The 25122-nt window shown below is 40.8% G+C and overlaps 1 protein-coding gene across 1 annotated transcript in view; it reads left to right on the plus strand.

The window, feature by feature from the left end:
- The first annotated feature begins 3154 nt into the window (after positions 1-3154).
- The window catches only part of LOC133652689 (sodium- and chloride-dependent GABA transporter 2-like), a 108486-nt gene continuing 86518 nt past the window's right edge, over positions 3155-25122 (plus strand). Inside the window, exons 1-3 of the mRNA XM_062051699.1 lie at positions 3155-3461; positions 3770-3954; positions 4170-4304. Of these exons, the coding sequence (XP_061907683.1) occupies positions 3454-3461; positions 3770-3954; positions 4170-4304 (328 nt within the window). The 5' untranslated portion in view covers positions 3155-3453. The remainder of the gene's footprint in view (positions 3462-3769; positions 3955-4169; positions 4305-25122) is intronic.

Genomic DNA, 25122 nt, shown 5'->3' on the forward strand with positions numbered 1-25122 from the left:
AGGCGGGTACACTTGGCGAGGCAGGCGACCAGGAAACGGCCACATCCGTGACAGATGGGGAGGCGGGCGCGTCATTGGCGTGGCAGGCGTGGATGCAGCAGACGTGGATGCAGCGGCAGACGAGTCAGGCGTGGAAGCAGCGGCAGACGAGTCAGGCGTGGAAGCAGCGGCAGACGAAGCAGGCGTGGAAGCAGCGGCAGACGAAACAGGCGTGGGTGCAGCAGACGAAGCAGGCGTGGGTGCAGCCACTGGTGCTAGCCGTGGGTACAGCCACTGGTGCTAGCCGTGGTGCAGCGACAGGACAGGTGCTAGCCGTGGTGCAGCGACAGGTGCTAGCCGTGGTTCAGCCACTGGTGCTAGCCGTGGTGCAGCCACTGATGCTAGCCGTGGTGCAACGACTGGTGCCAGCCGTGGTGCAGCGACAGGTGCTAGCCATGACTTTGGCGGAGGTGGCCTAGCTAAGGGTTGCGGCTTGGCATGCCGATGGACTGGTGGTGGTGGACGGGCCGGGGGTTGCTGCCTGGCTGGGCGCAGCTGTGCCACCCCACTAGCACAGCTCCCGGCACTAGCCCCCCCCTCAAGGAGCGGATACCAGACGTGCTTCTTGCGGTCTGGAACCGTCTTTAGGGGTGGGTGGAGGGAGTTCAAGAGGGGGGTAGACTCCTCCCCTTTAAATTGTACAAAATGTCCCTCATCGTTCCCCACCTGAAGTTGTGTGGGCGGACAAAAGGAACAGGTCTGGGATGTGGGCGGGGCTTGAGCCTTAGGAGGTGGCGTGCTGTGTACCGGAGGAGGAGTCTGAGGGAGTGGCGCGTCCTGGCAGAGAAGTGAAGCCCCTTCCGTCTTCGCTGACGCGTCTGGTACTGCAGAGGTGTGGCAATGTCCTCAACGGAGTTGATTGGGATCAACTTTCCTTTAGGACCCCACATCAGGTCCTGCCGCTCCAAGGGGGAATAGCGAAGAGTCTCCGCCTCCATTGCCTCCAAATCCATCCAAATCCATCCACGTATCTATGTCTAGCTCCTCGGAGTCCGTTGCGGAAGAACTGTACGCTGGCGTCATTCTGTCATGGCGGGGTCGCATCTTTATGCGGGGTCGTTCTCCCAGGAATGCAGACGGAAAACTCTGGACGAAAACGTGAAGGTAGGTAAAAACATGATTTATTCTTGAAAAGTCAAAACAGCACCAAAAGCAGAAAACTAGTCGAAGGAAAACATGTGCCAATCGCACTTGAAGCTAACACTTAGCGTAGGCTCAAGACAAGGAGTACTCACGTAACAGGAGCATGAAGCAAATAATGACGCCAGGCCGACTGACTGGCAAACGCAGGCTTAAATAATGCCTCTGATTAGTGCTCGGGTAGCAGGTGAGCGGCCGAACACTAATCAGAGACAGGTGAACATAATTATCAACCATGGCAACCAAAACAAACTCAGGGAGGTGCACTCACATAGGAGTCCAAAACATGATCTAGACCACAGATCATGACATACACACATTTAAAGACAAACCTTTTTGTTATTAGTTATTAGTATCAACATATTTTTCTTGTTACATTTTAGCATTTTGCAACATTTTTTAATGTTTACTGTTTATTTTATTACTACAATGTAACACAAGCCACACTTTGCACGCTGCTTTATTTACATATTATTCCTACGTGTCTGAATGATGGAATTTAGTTTGGCAGATAGGTAAAGAGTCTTTTAAATTAGAGATGTAAAAAAACTTCTAACTCGAAAGTTGTTTATTGATAATCCCCACAATTAAAAAAGTTAAAGTACCACTGATTGTCACACACACACTAGGTGTGGCGAAATGATTCTCTGCATTTGACCCATCACCCTTGATCACCCCCTGGGAGGTGAGGGGAGCAGTGGGTAGCAGCATGAAGTTACTGTAAGACTAAGCACACAAAGGAAAGTACATTGATACACACATGAAGTGCACATTCATGAAGGAATCAAGTTAAATTGACAAAAGAGTTTAATTTAAACTGAATAAAATATAAAGGCAACTATACAGGATTAAGGTTGCCACTTATACCATTAGCTTAATGCTAATATACAATGAACGATCCCATTGACAGGCTAACAAAAATTAGCAACAAAATCTTTTTAAACTTGTACAAACAATAAAATTGTGAATTTTATTGAAACAAAATGTACATAATTCCTACTTACAGGCATATCGTCACACAACACTGGAAAGTCTGTACTGCAAGGCCAGTCTGCTGCTCGGCATTATGTTTTGGTTAGCCGTGGAAACTTGTTGCTCAAAACACACATTTTTAAACGATTAATGCGGTCAATATTTTGTCAAACGGGGTTTCCAGTGGATGGCAGGACTTATATCACCTGGGAGGGGAAGTGTTGGTGAAACCTTTTTGCAATGCCAAATATTGGGAAAAAAAATAAAAAATTTCATGCCAAATTGTTTTGTTGCGAGTCGCCACAAATTAATGAATGCATGGAAAACACTGTATTATATTGTATAAATATTTATTTAAGTAAACACATAACTTTAATTAGTTTAAAAAATGTAATTTTTAAAATTTATTTCGGTTATAAAAATGACAAATTTATACTGTATATAATTTGTGCAAATATGGATGCATATGTTTTTTTTCTTCTTCATATATGGTATAGTAGTGACTCAAAGTAAACTTTTAGTTAAGTGACGTATATATACGACTGTAATAACCTAAATACGAGCATCTAACTGCGTTTTATAACCAGATAAGCAGAGTGATAAAGCGCCATGGTACCAGGGGAAAATACATAGTGGCCCATAAAAGCCGAAAAGAGGAAGTAAATAGTAGGCTATAAAAGGAATGTGAACACTGTGAGCTTTTTAAGATAATATAGTTCATTATTAATCAAAAGTAAATATGATTTGAAAAAGTCATATTTATGGTGATGCATGTCATTTGGTTAAACACCATGTGTGAAAAAGGGCTGCATGACACATGAAATGATGATAAAGATCTGCTATTCACCCGGGGATGATGTTTGCATAGAGAAAAGGCTATTGTCATTGTGTTGTGTTTTTTTTGTTGTTTTTTTGGCACAATTCACGGCTCAACTAGACAAATTCCCAGTTGGCAGATAAATGCAGCCTGTTTACAGCCAGCGAAATAACAAGAGACGGCTCAGCTGATTTGGTTTAGTTGTTAGCAACTGTGCTAATCTCAGTGACTGACTGGAGCTGCTCAGTGGAAAAATACAGCAGGGAAGTGGTGTCTACCTTGAACCTTTGTCAGAGCCAAACACTTTTTCAAGTGCGGCCGCATGGTGTGGAGAGCTGCGCGTCTCAGAGAGGGCAACCCGATTCGCACTCTGGCTCCGCTCATGACTTTTTGTTTGAACAGAGATCCTGTGGTGCATCCAGCCGAGAGGAATACTGATCACTTTGTTGTTGCTGTAAGCAACTCTCGAGGGAAGGGGCTCAGTGATGGAGGGGTAAGTACCAAGTCTTTCTCGCTTATCCACCGTGCTGCTGGATACATGTATGACTTTTTTTTTTATTCTGGGGGAGTGTTGTCTTCTGTAAAACAAGTGCTGCCACTCGGAAAGCACTTGTAGCAGGTGAAAACTTGCCGTTTGCTGGTTCAAGTTCTACCAATAAATTAAGAAAGAGTCAGAGCGGTGCCAAATAGCATTAAACTGAGTGATACATTTTTGTCAGTCTGTATGCGAAGCACGGAGACGGACGTTTTCCATGAGTTTGCACTCTATTTGTAATTAATCTTCTTTTCAAAATGCCAAAGGGAATTCCTGAAAGGAAACAGCCGCGAAGCACCGGTCCAAGGCGGCAGTCTGACCAAGAAAACTCAGCTCTTGGATCGCGGCAAGTGGGCCAACAAGTTGGAGTTCCTACTGGCCGTTGCAGGGACCCTGGTGGGCCTGGGAAACCTCTGGCGGTTCCCCTACTTGTGCTACAAAAATGGGGGAGGTGAGCTTGACTCCCACAGGAGAAGGCGACTCATTCTACCCGTGCTGTCTCATTTCCTGTTTCCTGCCGTGCATTGACCATGCGCAGTTAGTCATAATATAGATTTAACTGATAAGGAAGTTGGCCTAGCCACAAAGCGGGGTCACAATGCCAAGGGAAGTTACCAAAACCCACACATGAAAATGTTTGACACACTTCTTCTCTGATCTTCCTAGGGGCCTTTTTGGTTCCATACGTTCTCTTTCTCTTGGCTTGTGGCATCCCCATGTTCCTCCTGGAGACAGCCATGGGCCAGTATACATCTCAGGGATGCATTACCTGCTGGAGGCACTTCTGCCCTTTGTTTGAAGGTTAGTATTGTGAGAAGAAGTGAATAATTCAACAAAAAGCTACATAATTTAGGAGGTGTGAAACACGGCCCCGTCGTCGCCTCTTCATTCGAATCATCGTCATAATAATTACAGTAGCTGCGCAAAATGAATCATAGCCCGGACAAGAGATTGTTGCTTCTCATTGCTGGCGTGCACAAGTTCAACTCATAAATACAAAGTTACAAATATCTGCAAGGATGTTTCAGACTGCACTCATTTTGTAATGAATACACTTTGGGACATTTAAGAGTTGGAAATGTTGCAAAAGAGTGTAAGAAATTATGTGAAAGAAAAGCTAAAAAGGCCAAATCCAATATTGATGTTGGATATTGGTCTGATACCATCAAAAAACAGCATCACATGATATCAGCTTGCATCTAAAATATCCCTTATGAGCACTGCGATACAAACAGTCCTGCAGCGGACAGCCAGTTAACATCCAAATGTCCTCCAATAAGCACAGAAGGTTGGTCTTTTCTTCTATTTTAGTCAAGTCATTTACAAAAGGTAAATATAGGCTACTGGGAGTTAGCAGCTACACAATAGCTAAGCACACAATAGCACACAAGCTAAGTGTCCTGAATTGAACAATATTGCAGTCTAAAACAGCATATTTGTCAATATAAACAAGTATCAAATCATTATAGTTTATTATTACTTACATATATATGTATCAAACAAATAATTTTTTTTTTTTTTCATTGTATCTAATTTTATCCTTGAACTCAAATAATTCACTCATTGTGAGCTTTTATTCAAACTAACCAACAAATATGCTCAAACAGCTGATAAGTACAATACTTCAACAAAATACAAGATTGCCACATTCAACTTAATGGCAAAGACTAATTCTTGACTGACAACACACCTAGGACAAGATAAAATAAATGCATACTTGCAAATGAGACTGAGAAGCGTAAGAAAACAACATATATTAAACTACAGGCATGTAGTTTACACGTACATGTACAGGCACCCTTTGAGGAAAAAAAGAAAAAAATTGACGAAAAAAAAAAGAAAAAGTTCTATCAGCAAGAAGTGCTGCCACGCATGTTGAAAATCAAGACTACATTTCCTGCATTTGGGTGCATTTCCACATTATATTTTACCTTTAGATTTATTCTCATCCACCTACCTCTTTTGGCTGTCTTTTTCACACTCCAGTGTACCATATAATGCACCAAATATTATTTCTTAAGTAGATACTTTGCTAACATTATTACTACTGAAAATGTAATGTCAAATTCTATAACATGCATGCAGAGAACTCAGAAAATATTTCCCATTTGGCAACTCTATCCTGTAGCCACGTCCCCTTCGTGTAATTTACTTCCGGTGTTGTGACATCTGTTTACAATCTGTCACGTCAAAAATATACCTTCTCGCAGGCTACTAATAAATGCTCTAGAACAGGGGTGTCAAACTCATTTTAGCTCAGGGGCCGCATGGAGGAAAATCTGTGCAAACGCGGGCCGGACTATTAAAATAATGACATTAAAACTAAAAAATAAAGACAACTTCAGATTGTTTTCTTTGTCTTACTTTGGCCAAAAATAGAACATACAACATTCTGAAAATATTACAATAAAAATATAGAAAAAAATACCCACAGCGGTAAAGTTTAGATCCATGAAGGAAAGAAGAAAGTGAATGAATGTTTATAACTGAATACAACCTTTTATTACTGAATACAACCAGACGACATTTTTCCAAAACACAATATAGAATGTGAGATATAACAGGATGCATACATTTATCATTTGTTTTCAAAACGGTTACAAAAAAGTGGGACCCTAAAAATGTACTGTGGGACCCCATTTTCATGACTTAATGGGGTCCCTGGGACCCCATTTGGAAAATTCCTAGCGCCAACACTGATGGAGTATTGGTGCGTGCAAAACAGCAGCAGGTGGCTGTGGCCTGCGGGCCGGTTTTAATACTAATCAAATATCATCCCGGGGGCCATAGATAAATAATTCAAGGCGCGCCAGATCCGGCCAGCGGGCCTTGACTTTGACACCCCTGCTCTAGAACAGTGTTCGGATTGTAATCATCAAAATATGATGAGCAGCAAAGTAGACAGCTGTCAACGTTGTGTCTCGGAGAGCAAATGCATGTGACAACATGTAAGCTAGCTAGATGATGCTAACTATGCTAACTAGCCAGATTGTTTCGGTGCTCCTGATCGTCGACCTGCAGCTGAGGCGAGGGTTCAACAAATTTTGTTTAGGCCATTTTTTTATATATTTTTTTGATATTTCATTAAAAAACGACGTGAAAATGAATATTTACAAACAAAGATTTCCACGTTTCTGCAGACTTTTTACATGCCTGTAACTAAATAGTACACTGATCAAACCTTTTCTAACATTCCACACTACAAAATAAGTAAAAAGTACGTCTTACTCATGCTGACATTGTATGGGATTGATAATGGTAGCAGCCAATAGGCCAGGCTGCAATATCTGTATCGTATCAGAAGTGATAAAAAATAATGGTACATTAAAAATAAATACAAATAAAATAGTGTCTGTGTTATCGGATAGGTAATAGGTCTAAAGCAAAAGCAAAACTCCCAGAATAAAACCTGTTGTAACTTGAGAACAAGAAGTCTTTGATTCCTTTTTTTAAAAAAAATGCTGAACAACACTTTCCTGCGAGCGAATGAGCTCCCATAACGAACACATGCGCTTTAGCAGCTATGATGGTCGAACCTGAGAAACCTGTGTGCCTGACCAAGCCAGGTGCTGCTCACACAGGACATGTGAATACTATAATTGATGACGGCGGACCGCAGCTCAAATTTCAGGGTCCTCAACATAAGCGTAGACAGGGGGGGCTTTGTTACTGCCTGCAAGCGTTGAACGAACTAACAATATGTCGGCAATGATGGAAAAAAAATAGTTTTTCCGTGTCATGAGCATGTCACACCAAAGCGCCCTGCTATTGTAAACAAGAATACCGCTTCACTTTTACTGCACACCCTTTATGACAAGTAAGTCCTTTTGCAAAGACGAGATTGTATGCAAATTGACTTTGGCAAAGGCAAATAAAGATACACAGGACAGACAGGAAATCACAGCACGTGTTAAATAGCAAGGATGGGACCATACCAAAAATTAAATAGTGGTAAAGGTCCCCTTTTATGCAAACATGACTTTTTAATAATGTCCCAACAGTAATAGGTGTTCCTGAAGTCTGTTTATGAGCACCGAATGTGACACAAATCTTGTTTGAGCCTCTTTTGAAAGAAAATGCGCTTAAACGTTTTTTTTTGTTTGTTTTTTTCATGACATCCTTAAGGGAAAACGTCCTTTCTAATAGACAGAATGCGGCCTCTGTCCCTTCCTAGCTCCAAAAAAACATACACAAAACAACATAAGGCTAACCTAGCAGGATGTTAAAATTAGTCCTGGCAAACAATTACATTTTCTAATTAGATTAATCACAGGGTGCTGATCAAAATCATTCATTTTTAATACCCATTCATGGTGTACATGCCCGTAATGTGTTTATTGAACACCTTTAACATCATCGCTGCATGAGGAACACTTGACTCTGCTGAACTGAGTTTTTGGATTATACTTGTAGAACGCTTTTCTACCTTCAAGGTACTAGCCTACTCAGTGGCCTGGTAACCTACTCAGTGGCTTTGTGGTTAGAGTGTCCGCCCTGATATTGGTAGGTTGTGAGTTCAAACCACAGCCAAGTCATACCAAAGACTATAAAAATGGGACCCATTACCTCCCTGTTTGGCACTCAGCATCAAGGGTTGGAATTGGGGGTTAATTCACCAAAAATGATTCCCGGGCGCGGCCACCGCTGCTGCTCACTGCTCCCCTCACCTCCCAGGGGGTGAACAAGGGGAAGGGTCAAATGCAGAGGACAAATTTCACCACACCAAGTGTGTGTGTGACTATCATTGGTACTTTAACTTTAACTTAATTAACTCAAAGCACTTTGACACTATTTCCACATTCACCCATTCACACACTGATGGGGGGAGCTGCCATGCAGGTCCCAAACCACGACCCATCAGGAGCAAGGGTGAATTGTATTGCTCAAGGACACAACGGACATGACTAGGATGCAGGAAGCTTGGGATCGAACCAGGAACCCTGAAGTTGCTGGCACTGCCGCTCTATCACCCGAGGCACGCCGTCCCTGTCATTGTTTTTATATTGTATTTGCAATACAGGATCATAATACATTGTAGCACTATTTAGATCCTATTCTATTTAAATTGTTAGTATACTATCATTCTTGTGGTACTCATTGAGCTAAATCTGGAACCTCGGGTAGTAAATGTGCTGGTATGACAAACTTCCTTGATTCCTTCCCTGAAACACCTGCCCATTTGTACATGTGCAACGCTAACACTACTTGTAAAAACGGAGACATTTCAGAAGGTATTTTGAGTCATTCTGCGCCACAATTTAAAGTTAAAGTACCACTGATAGTCACACACACACTAGGTGTGGTGAAATTACCCTCTACATTTGACCCCTCCCCTTGTTCCACCCCCTGGGAGGTGAGGGGAGCAGTGAGCAGCAGCAGTGGCCGCGCTCTGGAATCATTTTGTTGTTAAAATCCATCCATCCATCCTTTTTTTTACCGCCTGTCCCTCTCGGGGTCGCGGTGGGCGCTGGAGTTGTAAATGTAAAATTAGCATGTACAGTAGCGCAAAAAGTTATGCTATGTGACTAACGTTTATGTCGCCCTGTCTTACTCATTGATTGTTTAAAAAGGCTTCTATTACCTTGAACAAGTGTGGAGTTATAGCACATTAGTGTTAAAGGTACAGAGACACAGAACATGGTAGGGCTAGCAAAAAAAACACTTTTAAACTGTATGAATTCAGACCGCAAATACACCAAGGGGCTCAAACTCAAATTTCCTGGGGGCCACACAAGGTATTTACTCCAGAATCACATATTAACCTTTTGTCTAAATTTGTTATGCATATGCAAAAGTGCAATACAGTCGTGGTCAAAAGTTTACATACACTTGAGTTTCCAATAATTTCTACAATACATTTTTTTGTTGTAGAGTGATTGGAGCACATACTTGTTGGTCACAAAAAAATATTCATGAAGTTTGGTTCTTTTGTGAATTTATTATGAGTCAACTGAAAATGTGACCAAATTTGCTGGGTCAAAAGTATACATACAACAATGTTAATATTTGGTTACATGTCCCTTGGCAGGTTTCACTCCAATAAGGCGCTTTTGGTAGCCATCCACAAGCTTCTGGCAAGCTTCTGGTTGAATTTTGACCACTCCTCTTGACAAAATTGGTGCAGTTCAGCCAAATGTGTTGGTTTTCTGACATGGACTTGTTTCTTCAGCATTGTCCACATGTTTAAGTCAGGATTTTGGGAAGGCCATTCTAAAACCTTAATTCTAGCCTGATTTAGCCATTCATTTACCACTTTTGACGTGTGTTTGGGGTCATTATCTTGTTGGAACACCCAACTGCACCTCCGGGCTGATGATTTTAGGTTGTCTTGAAGAATTTGGAGGTAATCCTCCTTTTTCATTGTCCCATTTACTCTCTGTGAAGCACCAGTTCTATTGGCAGCAAAACAGGCCCAGAGCATAATCCTACCACCACCATGCTTGACGGTAGGGATTGTGTTCCCGGGATTAAAGGCCTCGCCTTTTTTCCTCCAAACATATTGATGGATATTGTGGCCAAACAGCTCAATTTTTGTTTCATTTAACATCATATGGACCTTCTGGAGGGAAGTTCTCTGGTCAGATGAAACAAAAATTGAGCTGTTTAAGGTTTTAGAATGGCCTTCCCAAAGTCCTGATTTAAACGTGTGGATAATGCTGAAGAAACAAGTCCATGTCAGAAAACCAACACATTTAGCTGAACTGCACCAATTTTGTCAAGAGGAGTGGTCAAAAATTACACCAGAAGCTTGTGGATGGCTACCAAAAGCGCCTTATTGCAGTGAAACTTGCCAAGGGACATGTAACCAAATATTAAAGGCCTACTGAAATGAATTTTTTAAAAATTAAACGGGGATAGCAGATCCATTCTATGTGTCATACTTGATCATTTCGCGATATTGCCATATTTTTGCTGAAAGGATTTAGTAGAGAACAACGACGATAAAGATCGCAACTTTTGGTATCTGATAAAAAAAAGCCTTGCCCCTACCGGAAGTAGCGTGACGTAGTCAGTTGATAGCCTCCTTATATTTTCCTATTGTTTTCAATGCAGCTAGAGCAATTCGGACCGAGAAAGCGACGATTACCCCATTAATTTGAGCGAGGATGAAAGATTCGTGGATGAGGAACGTTAGAGTTAAGGACTAGAATGCAGTGCAAGACATATCTTTTTTCGCTCTGACCGTAACTTAGGTACAAGCTGGCTCATTGGATTCCACACTCTCTCCTTTTTCTATTGTGGATCACGGATTTGTATTTTAAACCACCTCGGATACTATATCCTCTTGAAAATGAGAGTCGAGAACGCGAAATGGACATTCACAGTGACTTTTATCTCCACAACAATACATTGACGAAACACTTTAGCTACGGAGCTAACGTATTAGCATCGTGCTTAACTGCATATAGAAACAAAATAAATAAATCCCTGACTGGAAGGATAGACAGAAGATCAGCAATACTATTAAACCAGGGACATGTAAATACACGGTTAATGCTTTCCAGCCTGGCGAAGCTTAAAAATGCTGTTGCTAACGACGCCATTGAAGCTAACTTAACTACGAAGCTAACGTGATAGCATCGTGCTTAACTGCATATAGAAACAAAATAAATAAATCCCTGACTGGAAGGATAGACAGAAGATCAACAATACTATTAAACCAGGGACATGTAAATACACGGTTAATGCTTTCCAGCTTGGCGAAGCTTAAAAATGCTGTTGCTAACGACGCCATTGGAGCTAACTTAGTATAACGGGACCTCACAGAGCTATGATAAAAACATTAGCGCTCCACATACGCCAGCCAGCCCTCATCTGCTCATCAACACCCGTACTCACCTGAGTTCCAGCGATCGACGGAAGGACGAAGGACTTCACCACGATCATCCGTGCGGTCGGTGGCTGGCGTCGGCTAGCGTGTCTGCTATCCGAGTCAAAGTCTTCCTGGTTGTGTTGCTGTAGTCCGCCGCTAACACACCGATCCCACCTACAACTTTCTTCTTTGCAGTCTTCATTGTTCATTAAACAAATTGCAAAAGATTAATCAACACAGATGTCCAGAATACTGTGGAATTATGAGATGAAAACAGAGCTATTTTGTATTGTATTCAATGGGGTACCGATACTTCTGTTTCACTGGCTACGTCACACGCATACGTCATCATCCAAAGACGTTTTCAACCGGAAGTTTAGCGGGGAATTTAAAATTGCACTTTATAAGTTAACCTGGCCGTATTGGCATGTGTTGCAATGTTAAGATTTCATCATTGATATATATACTATTAGACTGTGTGGTCAGTAGTAGTGGGTTTCAGTAGGCCTTTAACATTGCTGTATGTATACTTTTGACCCGGCAGATTTGGTCACATTTTCAGTAGACCCATAATAAATTCAAAAAACAACCAAACTTCATGATTGTTTTTTGTGACCAACAAGTATGTGCTCCAATTACTCTATCACAAAAAAATAAGAGTTGTAGAAATTATTGGAAACTCAAGACAGCCATGACATTATGTTCTTTACAAGTGTATGTTAACTTTTGACCAGGACTGTATTTATCTGTAAAGTAATCTATTTATTTATATCTGCACCTTCTTGCTCTTTTATCCTGCACTACAACGATCCAATGCAACAAAATGTTGTTCTTATCTGTACTGTAAAGTTCAAATTTGAATGACAATAAAAGGAAGTCTAAGTCTAAGTTAGCTGCCATACTTCTACCACAGGCATGGGAAATTATTTTGACTCGGCGGCCACATTGGTCAGAAAAAATGCATCTGGGGGCCTGTGTGTGTGTTCTATATATCAGTGTTGTACGCTTAGCTTTTTCACTATAGCACCGGTGCTATACTAAATGAAAACATTTTTGCACACAGAATTTTTTTTGTAGAACAGAACATTTTTTGTAACAATATTAAACGTCTTAAATATTAAAATTTCATTATTAACACTCAAACAAGGTACACATTTGCCCTCATACACAAACACAATGCCATCATAAAGCCTACTGTAACGCTCAATTAAACACAGAGAACATCCCTAAACTGTGCCAGCACTGTCGCTAACACCAGTGCAGGGCTGGGCGATATGGCTCAAAACTCATATTCTGATATAGTTTGGCCCATAAACTAACCCATAAATGAAAATATTTGTTGACGTAATTAAATATATCCACCACCATGCATTGTTTTTCAATTTTCGGGACTGATGGGAATCCCAAATACACACATCTAAGTACCAACAAGTAAGACAAGGAGGTTTTGTATAATAGGATCCAAACTTAAGAGGTGTTTGAGATAAGAAAAAAGATAAAGCCTTAAAAAAAATAAAATAAAAGTCAAATATATGGTTTTCAATCGTATAATTCAGGTGTGTTAGTCTGACTTTACAAAAACCGAACATGATCGGATTAAGGTGTTTCCATGGGTTGCTTATTTAGAGCTAAACTACTTGAGAAATATGACTCATTTAGTGCACGGACACATACTGACTGAGTTTGCCTGTGTCTAATGTTTTTTGACACGATATAGCTGTAAAAAGTGTAACACATTCAGCTGTATGTGTGCTTTGTTCCCTTTTTTAAGGAACACTTTAAACATGTGTAGGTTGTTCAGCATTAGTGAAAGAAATTCCTATTCCTAAAATGCAGAAGAAAAGGATAAAAGCTAAACACAACACAAAAACTCACAATATGACTGATAAAATGGTAAAAATATTATGACTGTGCCGTTAGGGGTGCATGTCTGATGCAAGGGCTGTTTAACACCTTTCTTACGTCACGACTCTGGAGACCGATGAGCGTTGTCAGCAGGTGTAATGACATTCAAAAGGGTGAAACTAAAAAGACAAACAATACAGTCAATATATACATATGTTATGCAAATGTATTCATATATATGCTGTAATGCTACCTTACAAGGCATGAGAAGGTAAACAAAGTGAATTTGTACTACGACGCCATCTTAGATGACATCGCAACTTATTGCTAATGAGTATGACAAAGATCATACATCAAAAATCATAAATTCAGCTCGAAATATTTTAGACAAAAACCAAGTTTCAAAGTTCAACTTATGATACATACCGGCAATGCAACCTTAAACAAAAGATATATGCAGTTTTTCTTCGAAAATAACCACCATAAAGTACGTGCTGGAACCGGAGATTTCTCTGCTTGGCGTATGTAACTTCCGGTCAATAAAGTTTGATTCAAAATACACACTTCTCAAAGATGTATTAACTGCCAAGACCACATGATGGTGACAAATACACATGTAATAATGTTAATTACATAACAAGCTTATTTAAGCACAACACATTTCAACAACAAGAGTTTACAACTTTTAGTTGTAACAGAACACTCCCCGCTTGGCGTGGATAAACGCCACAAAAATAACTGGAAAAAACAAATACCTCTCATGAAATAGTCAAAGGTACAATTTCTGAGATGAGTCTGGTCAATACCTTTGTATCATCTGACCTGACTACCCTTAGCTCTACTGAACGGACTTTGCCATCTATACTTGGGAACACCTGAGTTACACGTGCAAGAGGCCATTCATTTCGGGGAATTTGGCTGTCTTTGAGTATAACGACCGAACCTACGCTCACGTTAAGCTGGCTAGAATGCCACTTGCGACGTGGTTGGAGAGTGGGAAGGAACTCCTTCTTCCACCTGTCCCAGAAGGTGTTTGACAGGTGCTGGACTTGGCGCCACTGGTGTTTGTAGAGGTCTGACGCTGTAAAGTTGCCTACTGGAGCCTTAAGAGGGGTTACCTTTTGGGTTATAAGAGTGGCCGGAGTCAAAGTGAAAGGGTCACTTGGGTCTGATGAAACAGGGACAAGGGGTCTTGCGTTTATAATAGCCGCCACTTCTGCCATAAAGGTGACAAGAACTTCGTGAGTGAGTTTAGTGGTCTTGAGCTGGAAAAACATTGTGTCCAATATTTTCCGGGCAAGTCCAATCATTCTTTCCCATGACCCGCCAAAGTGGGAAGCGTGTGGAGGGTTAAAAGTCCATGTACATTCGTGATCTTTAAGGTAGGTTTGTACAGCTGTGTTGTCTAAATTTGAGGGGATCTTCAGTTCTTTATATGCGCTGACAAAATTGGCACCTCTATCAGAACGAACGCTTTTTACAGGTCCTCTTACTGCCAGAAACCGTCTGAATGCATTAACAAAGCTGGAGGTATCGAGAGACTCTATCACCTCAATGTGAACTGCTCTAATACTCAAGCATGTGAATAAGACAGCCCACCTTTTATTTTGGATGATACTTCCTCTTGTGCGCTGTGAAGACACAAACCATGGGCCAAAAACATCTAAGCCCACATTAGTGAATGGGGGGTCCGTTGTAAGACGGTCTGGAGGGAGGTTCGACATTTTTTGTGTACTTATAGGGGCAGAAAGTCTTTTGTAGGTTACACAATGATAGATGATTGTGCTCACCTTTCTCTTGCCCCCTACAATCCACCATCCTGCAGAGCGAACAGCTCCTTCTGTGAAAAGGAGACCTTGGTGTTGGGTCTGCTCGTGGTAGTGCTTCATGAGAAGAGCTGCAATTTGGTGTTGGCCAGGAACTATGAGTGGGTTCTTTTCACCTGGGCTTAAGTTTGAATCACAGATGCGACCTCCTACTCTAAGAAGTCCATTTTCATCCAGGTAGGGGTCTAGGTTCTTGAGAGGACTGGTTCGGGGTAGTTTATCGTGTTTTTGCACACACTTCAATTACTTGGCATACACATCCTGTTGTACTGCTTGAATGATTATGTTTTGGGCTTGGTTTGACTCGTCTACAGTGAGTCCTGTCTCACAGTAGTGCCAACCACGGCAGTGATTGATTTTGCTTGGCAGTGATTTGAAGTTATGTATAACGTTTAGTAGTCTCGAAACAGCACGCTTGAGAGACTTCCATGTCGAAAACTTGTTGAATCTGTCAGAGCCAAGTTGTTTGGTTGAGATTGTGGTTTTGAGTGTAGACACCTGTGGTCTGACATCAGAGTCCGTGCAAGGTTCAACAAGTTCAAAAGAGTCATTTGAGGGACTTTGATCTTGGAGCATGAAGTCAGGGCCAGTGAGCCAGTTACTAAGGAGTAGCTGGTAAGCAGGAATAGAACGAGTGGCGTGATCTGCTGGGTTCTGGCTGCTCTGTACTTAATGCCATTGGCTTGGTTGAGAAGATTTGCGGATTCTCGTAACACGTTTAGCCACGTAGACATATAAAATCTTCTTGTCTCGTTGTGGATATAACCTAGAACTACTTTACTGTCTGTATAGAATGCAGTGTAGTCTATTTCAAAGCCTAATTCGTCAGTGAGAAGATCTGCAAGCTCGACTGCTAACACAGCAGCACTAAGCTCTAATCTTGGTATGTTCTGATCTGGGCGTGGTGCTAACTTTGCCTTACCTAAAACAAAGCCTACTTCACAGTTCCTAGCTGCATCTGTTACTCTTAAATAGGCCACTGCAGCTATAGCCTTAGTAGATGCGTCCGAAAATACCAACAACTCTTTTTTTGTAGTTGTTGAGGGAGAAATTTCTGTGTACGCTCTGGGAATGGTCAAGTTGGACAGTTCTTTAAGTGAGTCTTTAAACAGGGTCCAGGACTCTTCCATTTCTGAGGGCAATGGTGCATCCCAGCCTCCATTCTCTGCCATAAGTTCACGCAGAATGGACTTTCCCTGCATTGTTACTGGTGCTACAAAGCCTAATGGATCATAAAGGCTGTTTATTGTTGATAAAACACCTCGTCTAGTAAAGGGCTTTGTCTCGTCTGACACTCTAAAGGTGAAGCAGTCTTTCTTTAGGTCCCAAAGGAGACCCAGGCTACGTTGCATGGGGACTGAATCAGCTTCAAAGTCCAAGTCCTTTAGGTCTTTGGCATGATCTTGTGAAGGGAATGCTTCGAGTACCTCTTTTCTGTTAGCTGCTATTTCATGCAGTCTTAGATTTGAGTTTGCAAGTGTGTCACGGGTTCTTTGTAATAAGGACACAGCCATTTCAACGGTGGGGAGGGATTTGAGTCCGTCGTCTACGTAGAAGTCGTGTGTGACAAACTGCTTGACATCTGGATCACAATCTGGCTGGTTGCGTAGAACAGACTGATGTAAGCCGTATATGGCCACTGCTGGTGATGGGCTATTCCCAAAGACGTGGACTCTCATCCTATACTCTACAATGTCTTTGGAAATGTCATTGTCACGAAACCACAAAAAACGCAAGTAATTTCTGTCTTGCTCTCGAACATTGAAACAGTAAAACATCTGTCCAATGTCGGCTGTGAAGGCAACAGCTTCCTTTCTGAAGCGTATTAGGACACCTAACAGTGAGTTGTTAAGGTCTGGTCCTGTCAACAACACATCATTTAGTGACACGTTCTTGTACTTCGCGCTGCTGTCAAAGACGACCCTAATCTGTTTGGGCTTGCGAGGGTGGTAGACACCGAATAGTGGCAAATACCAACATTCCTCTTCGTCTTTCAGTGGAGGGGCAAGCTCTGCATGTTTGTTTTCAAATATTTTGTCCATAAACGTGATGAAATGTTCCTTCATTTCTTCTTTCCTTTCAAAGCTACGAACAAGAGACATTAAGCGGCTCAGGGCATGCGGTCTGTTGTTAGGGAGTTTTTGACGTGGCGACTTGAATGGTAATGGAGCTGTCCAGCTCTTGTCTGTGTCCTTTTGTAGTCCTTCTTCCATTATTTTCAAGAAGGCTTTGCCCTGAATGGAGGGTGCGATGTAATTGTCATGTCTGGTTTGTTTGAACACATTACATCCTAAATGATCAGGTTCACAAGCGCTATCCACAAGTTGAGTGCTGAAGCTGAATGGAACTTGTATCTCACAATGTCTCTCTATTACATTAAATACATTGGGGCATGGCTCAAACATTGTAGGACGCCCCTTCTCAGTTGTATTTGTGAACAGCGTCTTCACAGCGAGAGTTTTGTGGACATCACCTAAACACACGTTTCCTACTATGACCCACCCGAGGTCCAATTTTTGTGCATAGGGTGCGTTGTTAGAGCCACTTATCTGTTTACGGACTTTGTGAACTTTAATAGCATCCCGTCCGAGAAGCATGAGTATAGGGGCATTAGAGTCCAGGTCAGGGATAAGGTGAGCTACTGACTTTAGATGACTGTGTTGCATAGCTGCACTGGGTGTGGGAATTTCATCTCTATCGTTTGGGATATTTCTACATTCAATGAGGCTAGGCAATGGGATGTGGACTGAACCATCTATGGCTGCCACTACATATCCTGTAGCTCTCCTGCCCATTGCTTCTTTAGTACCAGCACATGTCCTTAGTGAATAAGGGGAACTAGGGCCACGGTCATTGAACAATTCAAAGAACTCAGGACATACTAACGACCTGTTACTTTGTTCATCATGGATGGCATAGAGCCTTACTGCTTGTTCAGGATGGCCTGCTGGGTACACTTTAACAAGACTAATTTTAGAGCAGGATCTGCCTGCTTCGTTCACGCCACAAACCTGTGTGCACTTGGACGTGATCTCCTCCGATTTAGCGGAGTCACTCTCCCCGCCATACTCTGCTGCAGGTTCAGTTACTCTAAGCCAGGGTGCTGGTCCTGGGTGAAGAGCAGTGCAGTGTTTTTCATCAAGACACTCAGAGCACTGTATCTTGACCATACAGTTTTTTGCAATGTGTGTAGATAAAGAACAGCATTTGAAGCAAATGTGGTTCTCTTTTAAGAATGCTTTTCGGTCATCGAGTGTTTTCATTCGAAATGATCTGCACAAGAGGGGATGAGGTTTCATGTGAATTGGGCAAAGCTTGTCGCTGTCTACAGCTTTGTTTGCCGTTCTTTGTGTATCTAAATTGTAACGGGAGACAACATCAGTTTTGTGCACTGAAATTTATTTTTGTTTATATGCTCTCCATGGCAGTTTGTCGAGTTTGGGTATGTCAGGGAACGATGTAAAGTTAAAGCTGGGGTCATTTCTTGAGTTAGCTTCCTGCGTTACAAAGTCTACAAAAACATTGAATGGTGGGAAGGGGACACGTTGTGTGCGTTTGTATTTAGCTCCTACTGTGATCCACCTTTCTTGCAAATTGAAGGGAAGTTTCTGCACAATTGCATTTAATCCTCTTGCGGTATCCAAAAACGCAAGACCAGGAAGGTCTCCTTCAGCTTTAGCACTCTGCATTTCCATGAGCAGGTCACTAAACTTCCTTAGTTTTGTGTAGTCTTTGGATGTGATTTTGGGGAACATATCAAGTCTTTTGAAGAGTGTATCCTCAATCACTTCAGCTGAGCCATAACATTGCTCAAGTCTGTCCCACATCATATTGAGACCTTTGGTTGGGTTGTTAATGTGTATGGCTCTAATTTGTTCTACGTGTTCAGAGGATTCTTTGCCAAGCCACTTTAACATCAAGTCCATCTCTTCACTTGTTGTTAACTCTAATCCATTTATTGCATTTTTAAAGGAACGTTTCCAAGCTCTTGGCATTAAGGCCGGACATCATGGAAGTTGGATGCTGATACCTGAGCTGACCAACCTGCACTGTAATTGTTATGGATGTGAGGAGAGGAGGAAATGACTGAGGGGTTTTGGAAGTTTTTAAGATCATTAGGGGGGCCAAAGGGAATTTGTTGAGTCACTTTGTTTTGTTGGTTGAAGTAATTGATTGCTAGTGAGCTTTGACTTGCTCTGAAGAGCATTTTCACATTGTGATGGCTGTGTAACAACATATTTTCCCTCTTTTACAAATTCAGCTTGGCTGAGGACATATTGCTTTGTACGTTCAGATGTGACAAAAGAACAAAGTGACAAACAATACAGTCAATATATACATATGTTATGCAAATGTATTCATATATATGCTGTAATGCTACCTTACAAGGCATGAGAAGGTAAACAAAGTGAATTTGTACTACGACGCCATCTTAGATGACATCGCAAATTATTGCTAATGAGTATGGCAAAGATCATACATCAAAAATCATAGATTTAGCTCGAAATATTTTAAACAAAAACCAAGTTTCAAAGTTCAACTTATGATACATACCGGCGATGCAACCTTAAACAAAAGATCTTTTTCTTCGAAAATAACCACCATAAAGTACGTGCTGGAACCGGAGATTTCTCTGCTTGGCTTATGTAACTTCCGGTCAATAAAGTTTGATTCAAAATACACACTTCTCAAAGATGTATTAACTGCCATGACCACATGATGGCGACAAATACACATGTAATAATGTTAATTACATAAGCTTATTTAAGCACAACACATTTCAACAACAAGAGTTTACAACTTTTAGTTGTAACAGAACAATGACAGACCACCTCCGAAAAATGTATGGAATTTTACAGCCTTTTCACTGAATAAATGATTGTTCATGAAATCAAAAATGAGGGATTTGTAATGTTAACTATGAACGATAAAACACTGAATATTAAGAACATGTGAACTTCTCTCCTCTTCACTTCCCAGACGACCGCTTCAAGATCGATCTTTTACAATATAGTAAAATGCAACAAATATGTAGTAAACTCTGCGAAACATGAATGCAAAGGACAAAATACACCCACAGATCCATATGATAATAATCCATAGAATATCACTTTTGTCACTTTTTCTTCCGTGTCCTTCCCTGACACTCACTATTCAGGCTGGCTTCTGTAAAGAAATTCCGCCCACTCTGCTTCTTGCCTCGTCTGCTTGCATTCGCTGTGACGTAAATTACCGTAATGACCCGTATATATCACTCAAAAGCGTAGTTTCCAATCATTGGAAGACTTTCTATCGCTCAAAACTTCCAGTTTTTGAAAAATGCACAGCACATCATACTGGCGGCTCCAGTTTCTATGGTAAAAGTTAAAAAAAAAAATTTGGAGACATCAGGCGAGCCGGATTGAAAACGGGCCGTAATTTACCAATTTACCAGCAGCTATAGTGACCCTGGGATATGGGGAGGCCTTCTTAATTCATTAGAAATGTAAAATTGAATGCAACAATTGTATATTTCAACACTGATGCGTTCCCCAGGATATGGTCAGAGACACTTCAGCTTGCTTACAGGTAGTTGCTCTGTGTGTCACCCAATGCATATTTGTTGTCCTGTATTTTTTGCGCCTGCCCCATCATTATATTTAGGGTTCTTTTTAGTGGAATCCAAAAATGTGTGTGCCGCAATTACACTAAACCAGTGCTTCTCAAATAGTGAGTGAAGTATTAGGGAGGCATGAGAGTCAATGGACTCACAGTATTAGCGTCTTTTTTCATTATTGAACGATACACAAGCTGCCAGCTAGGTGGCAGCACTGCTGGCATTAATCAACAGGCTCAACTGGGAAATTTGACCAAGTATATTGGTTGTGCTAAAACATGCTTGTATACATGAAATACGGGTATGATAAGGCGTGGGGAACATGAGAAAACAATACACAAGTCTAAAGCTACGTGGCAGGTAGATGCTTGTGCCAGCCACTCAGAGTAGTTTGTACTAATAAATAAATAAATAAATAAATAAACATTATCAGATTCTCAATCTCATTTCAATTTGGGGTGGGGGTTGGGGGTGCATGACAAAAAATGTTGCAAAGCACTGCACTAAAGTATGAAGTTAAGAAGAGGTTTACAATATATGGGCCTGCGTTCTGCAAATGGCCCACGGGCTGCGAGTTGAGACCCCTGCTATACACTATTGTGGGAGATTTGATACGTACAATTGCTGAAACAATATAATAGTATAAGACCTTTAAATAGTGCTGTCAACATTTTTTCTAAGAATATAATGACACTTTTGTTTAACAAAAATACTAAAGGACCTCACTGGCCTCACCTCTAATGTTCTACTAATAAATATTAAGGTTTTAGTAGTTTTCCCCAAACAACACACTATCTTGTGTCAGTCATTTGACATGACACTGCCTTGAACTTGACACCACTGTCAGGAACCTTGCAGTTATCGTAGAAGGGCTATGTCCTTTCACATCTGCATTATTATTACTTTGATATAAAACCTAATCTGTGTCGTTTTGAGCTAGTGTGTTAAGTACAGTGATACTCCCAAGGTCGGCAAAATACCAGGAAGTAGGAAAATGGCTTAACCCAATTGGCATTATTCTCGGAAAATTGTGCTTCTGTTCTTGTAGTCTTTCCTCGCAGTGAGACGCCAATGCCAGACCTATGAACTCTGCCTAGCAACAAGAAGTTGCAGAAATGTGTGCTGTTGGTGACTGGCAAACAATTGAACATTGCTGGTGTTCTACATTGGTAAATAGCTAAGAATACATTCCAGAAGTTGTGTCTGTGGAGTTAAACAAATAAAACAAAACAAGGCCGGTTGTCCAATTCAAAATAGTACCGTGGGAAACTGTAAAAAGCAAGTGTCATTGAACGCATCAAGACAACAAGAGAACAAGGGTCTCCTGTATTTTCGTCTGCTGTTAATAACATTTGTATCCAAGAGGAGACTAAGGGCAGGGAGAAAACTAAGTGCTGCAGAAAAGATGTTGGAGTAAAATACTTCAGTGTCTAACTAAACGCGTTAGCAATAGCATGCATTTTTATTGTTGATATTCCTAGCTGCATATCCTCTAAAGTTACAATATTGCAATGATGACTAATCTGCTCCACCAGCCACGGTTTCAACTCTGGATGGCCAGATACAAAAAATAGTGTTTCACAGTACTTGGTTTTGCCGGTGGAAACGATCCAATAGCAAATACTGTCAAGCTGAGTGCAGTGGAAAAGTTTGGCATTGCAAAAGAAAAAAAAATACTGTAACGGCTGAATGTATGAGAAAGAAGCCTTTTAGAAGAAGAAGAAAAAAAAATCATCAGCGATAAGATGTATTTGATGCACAGCTGATGCTGCCTCTGCTGAGGTGCAGCAAGGCAGAGTGGAACGTTCAGTCCACAGAGGCTCTACATTAGAAAGATGTTCAGTTGCTTCAAGCGTTCTCTCAAAGGAATTATTACCGTTGCTGAGGTTGAACTGTTGGTTGTTTGTGTGCCTCAGTATGTTTTAGTGAGGCCATGCCAAAAACCCCCAAAACTGCCAAAGTCTGTGAATGACTCGAACAAAGGTTAAAAATGTATCTTATTCTGTGGGGCGCAGATTCCAAACATTGAAAAATGTTGTACTATTGTATTGTGATTATTTATATGGCATACTTGCCAACCTTGAGACCTCCAATATCGGGAGGGGGGGGGGGGGGGTGTTGGGGGGTGTTGGGGGCGTGGTTGGGGGCGTGGTTATTTACCACTAGAATTCACCATCTCCAGTATTTCATTTATATATATATATATATATATATATATATATATATATATATATATATATATATATATATATATATATATATATATATATATATATATATATATGTATGTATGAAATACTTGACTTTCAGTGAATTCTAGCTATATATATATATTTATTTTATTTACATAAAAGAAATACTTGAATTATCTATCCATTAGATGGCAGTATTGTCCTGTTTAACTTCTCTGTTCATGACTGAGAAATCATTTCGGCCACCGTGTTCAATGGAGAAGTCTGTTCTACATTTTTACAGGCAACATACACCTTCCCCTTCGAACTGTCCAGGATGAACTGAAATTCTTGTTTCCATTCGTTTTGGAACTTGCAAGCGTATTTATATTGTGGGAAAGCGGACGTGAGAATAGGCTGTCCCCACTCAGTCTCAGGTCCGCATTGAGCTGGAGGGGGCGTGGCCTCCAGCTCCGGCTGAATACCGGGAGTTTGTCGGGAGAAAATCTCTGCCGGGAGGTTGTCGGGAGTGGCGCTGAATAACGGGATTCTCCCGCTAAAAACGGGAGGGTTGGCAAGTATGTTATATGGTGAATTTGGCACTTTTAAAAGCAAGCAGTTATTTATTTTTTTCTAAATAAACATATTATTTCCCCCGTTTTAGGCCAACTTGAACAACAGTTTAAAGCAGGGGTCCCCAAACTTTTTGACTCCGGGGCCGCATTGGGGTAAAACAATTTGGCTGGGGGCCGCGCTATATATGTCTATATCTATATATATATATATATATATATATATATATATATATATATATATATATATATATATATATATATATATATATATATATATATATATATATATATATATATATATATATATATATATATATATATATACATATATATATATATATATATATATATATATATATATACATGTGTGTATATATATATGTATATGTGTATATATATATATATATATATATATATATATATATATATATATATATATATATATATATATATATATATATATATATATATATATATATATATATATATATATATATATATATATATATATATATATATATATATATATATATATATATATATATATATATATATATACTACCGTTCAAAAGTTTGGGGTCGCATTGAAATGTCCTTATTTTTGAAGGAGAAGCACTGTACTTTTCAATGGAGATAACTTTAAACTAGGCTTAACTTTAAAGAAATACACTCTATACCAGGGGTGGGCAATTAATTTTTACCGGGGGCCGCATGAGCAACCCGAGCACTGCTGGAGGGCCACACCGACAATATTTCAATTAAATTTTGCTTAAATTATTTTTGATATACCGTAAGATAAAAAATAATAATATTTTCATTTAACCTAACTTATCTTTATTCAAAAGCAGATGGCTTTTGATGGTTTTATTTTTAACACTTTCTTACACAACGCTTCCTGATGTGTAATACCATGCAAAAATTTTAATTTCTGTCACTTTATCCTGCATCCTCTTTGTTGTGAACGTAGCACGCCTGCAAGGTGATTGGCGAAGAAGGAGGAAGCGTTGCTGTTGCGGAAATGAGGAGTGAGGATAGCTGTGCGTGTGGAAAGAACGAGATAAGTTGAGCTGTGTTAGTATAGGTTGCTCAATAAAAGTTTAAAAAGAGCTTCAGACTTGGTGTGCACTTATTCTTCTTCTGGACGCTACAATTGATGTCAGAAGTGGGATGAAATGCCTCCCAGTTCGCCTTGCCATCAAACCTGAGAGTCTTCATTGAGGGCGGAATTCCCCCATGGCACCTGTAGACACACTCTCTCTCTCTCTCTCGCTCTCTCTCTCTCTCTCTCTCTCTCTCTCTCTCTCTCTCTCTCTCTCTCTCTCTCTCCTGCGAGCTCCTCACGTGGCACGTACCTCTCGATGACGTGGCAGGCTGCGCACACAATTAAGCAGCGCAGTATGCGCAAAGTTTTACTTCTGACACCAATGGGTGAGGGCCGACATCCGGGCAACTGAGCTACATACGGGTTCTTCGAGCCATAGCAACCAGACTGGCGTTGAAAACAAACCGTTGCCATTACTCTTTAACCTGTCGACCTACGCTGGTTAAACCCGTCATTCTGCCTCCAAAATGCCAAAAAACTGTGTTGTTTTTGGTTGTGCTAACCACAACTGGAAACAGGGAAAACAAAGGTTGTATTTTGTTCTGCCAAAGCGTTATAAAAGCCCACAGAGACGAGACAAATGGCTCGCAGCTTTACACTGGGAAAACGAGGACGGTTCTCACTGGAGTCCCCCAAAGTCCCGGGTCGTGTGCTCGGATCACTTCGTTTCTGGTAAATATATGGAACAAAA

Source organism: Entelurus aequoreus, linkage group LG01, assembly GCF_033978785.1.
Source record: "Entelurus aequoreus isolate RoL-2023_Sb linkage group LG01, RoL_Eaeq_v1.1, whole genome shotgun sequence".
NCBI classification, from domain to species: domain Eukaryota; kingdom Metazoa; phylum Chordata; class Actinopteri; order Syngnathiformes; family Syngnathidae; genus Entelurus; species Entelurus aequoreus.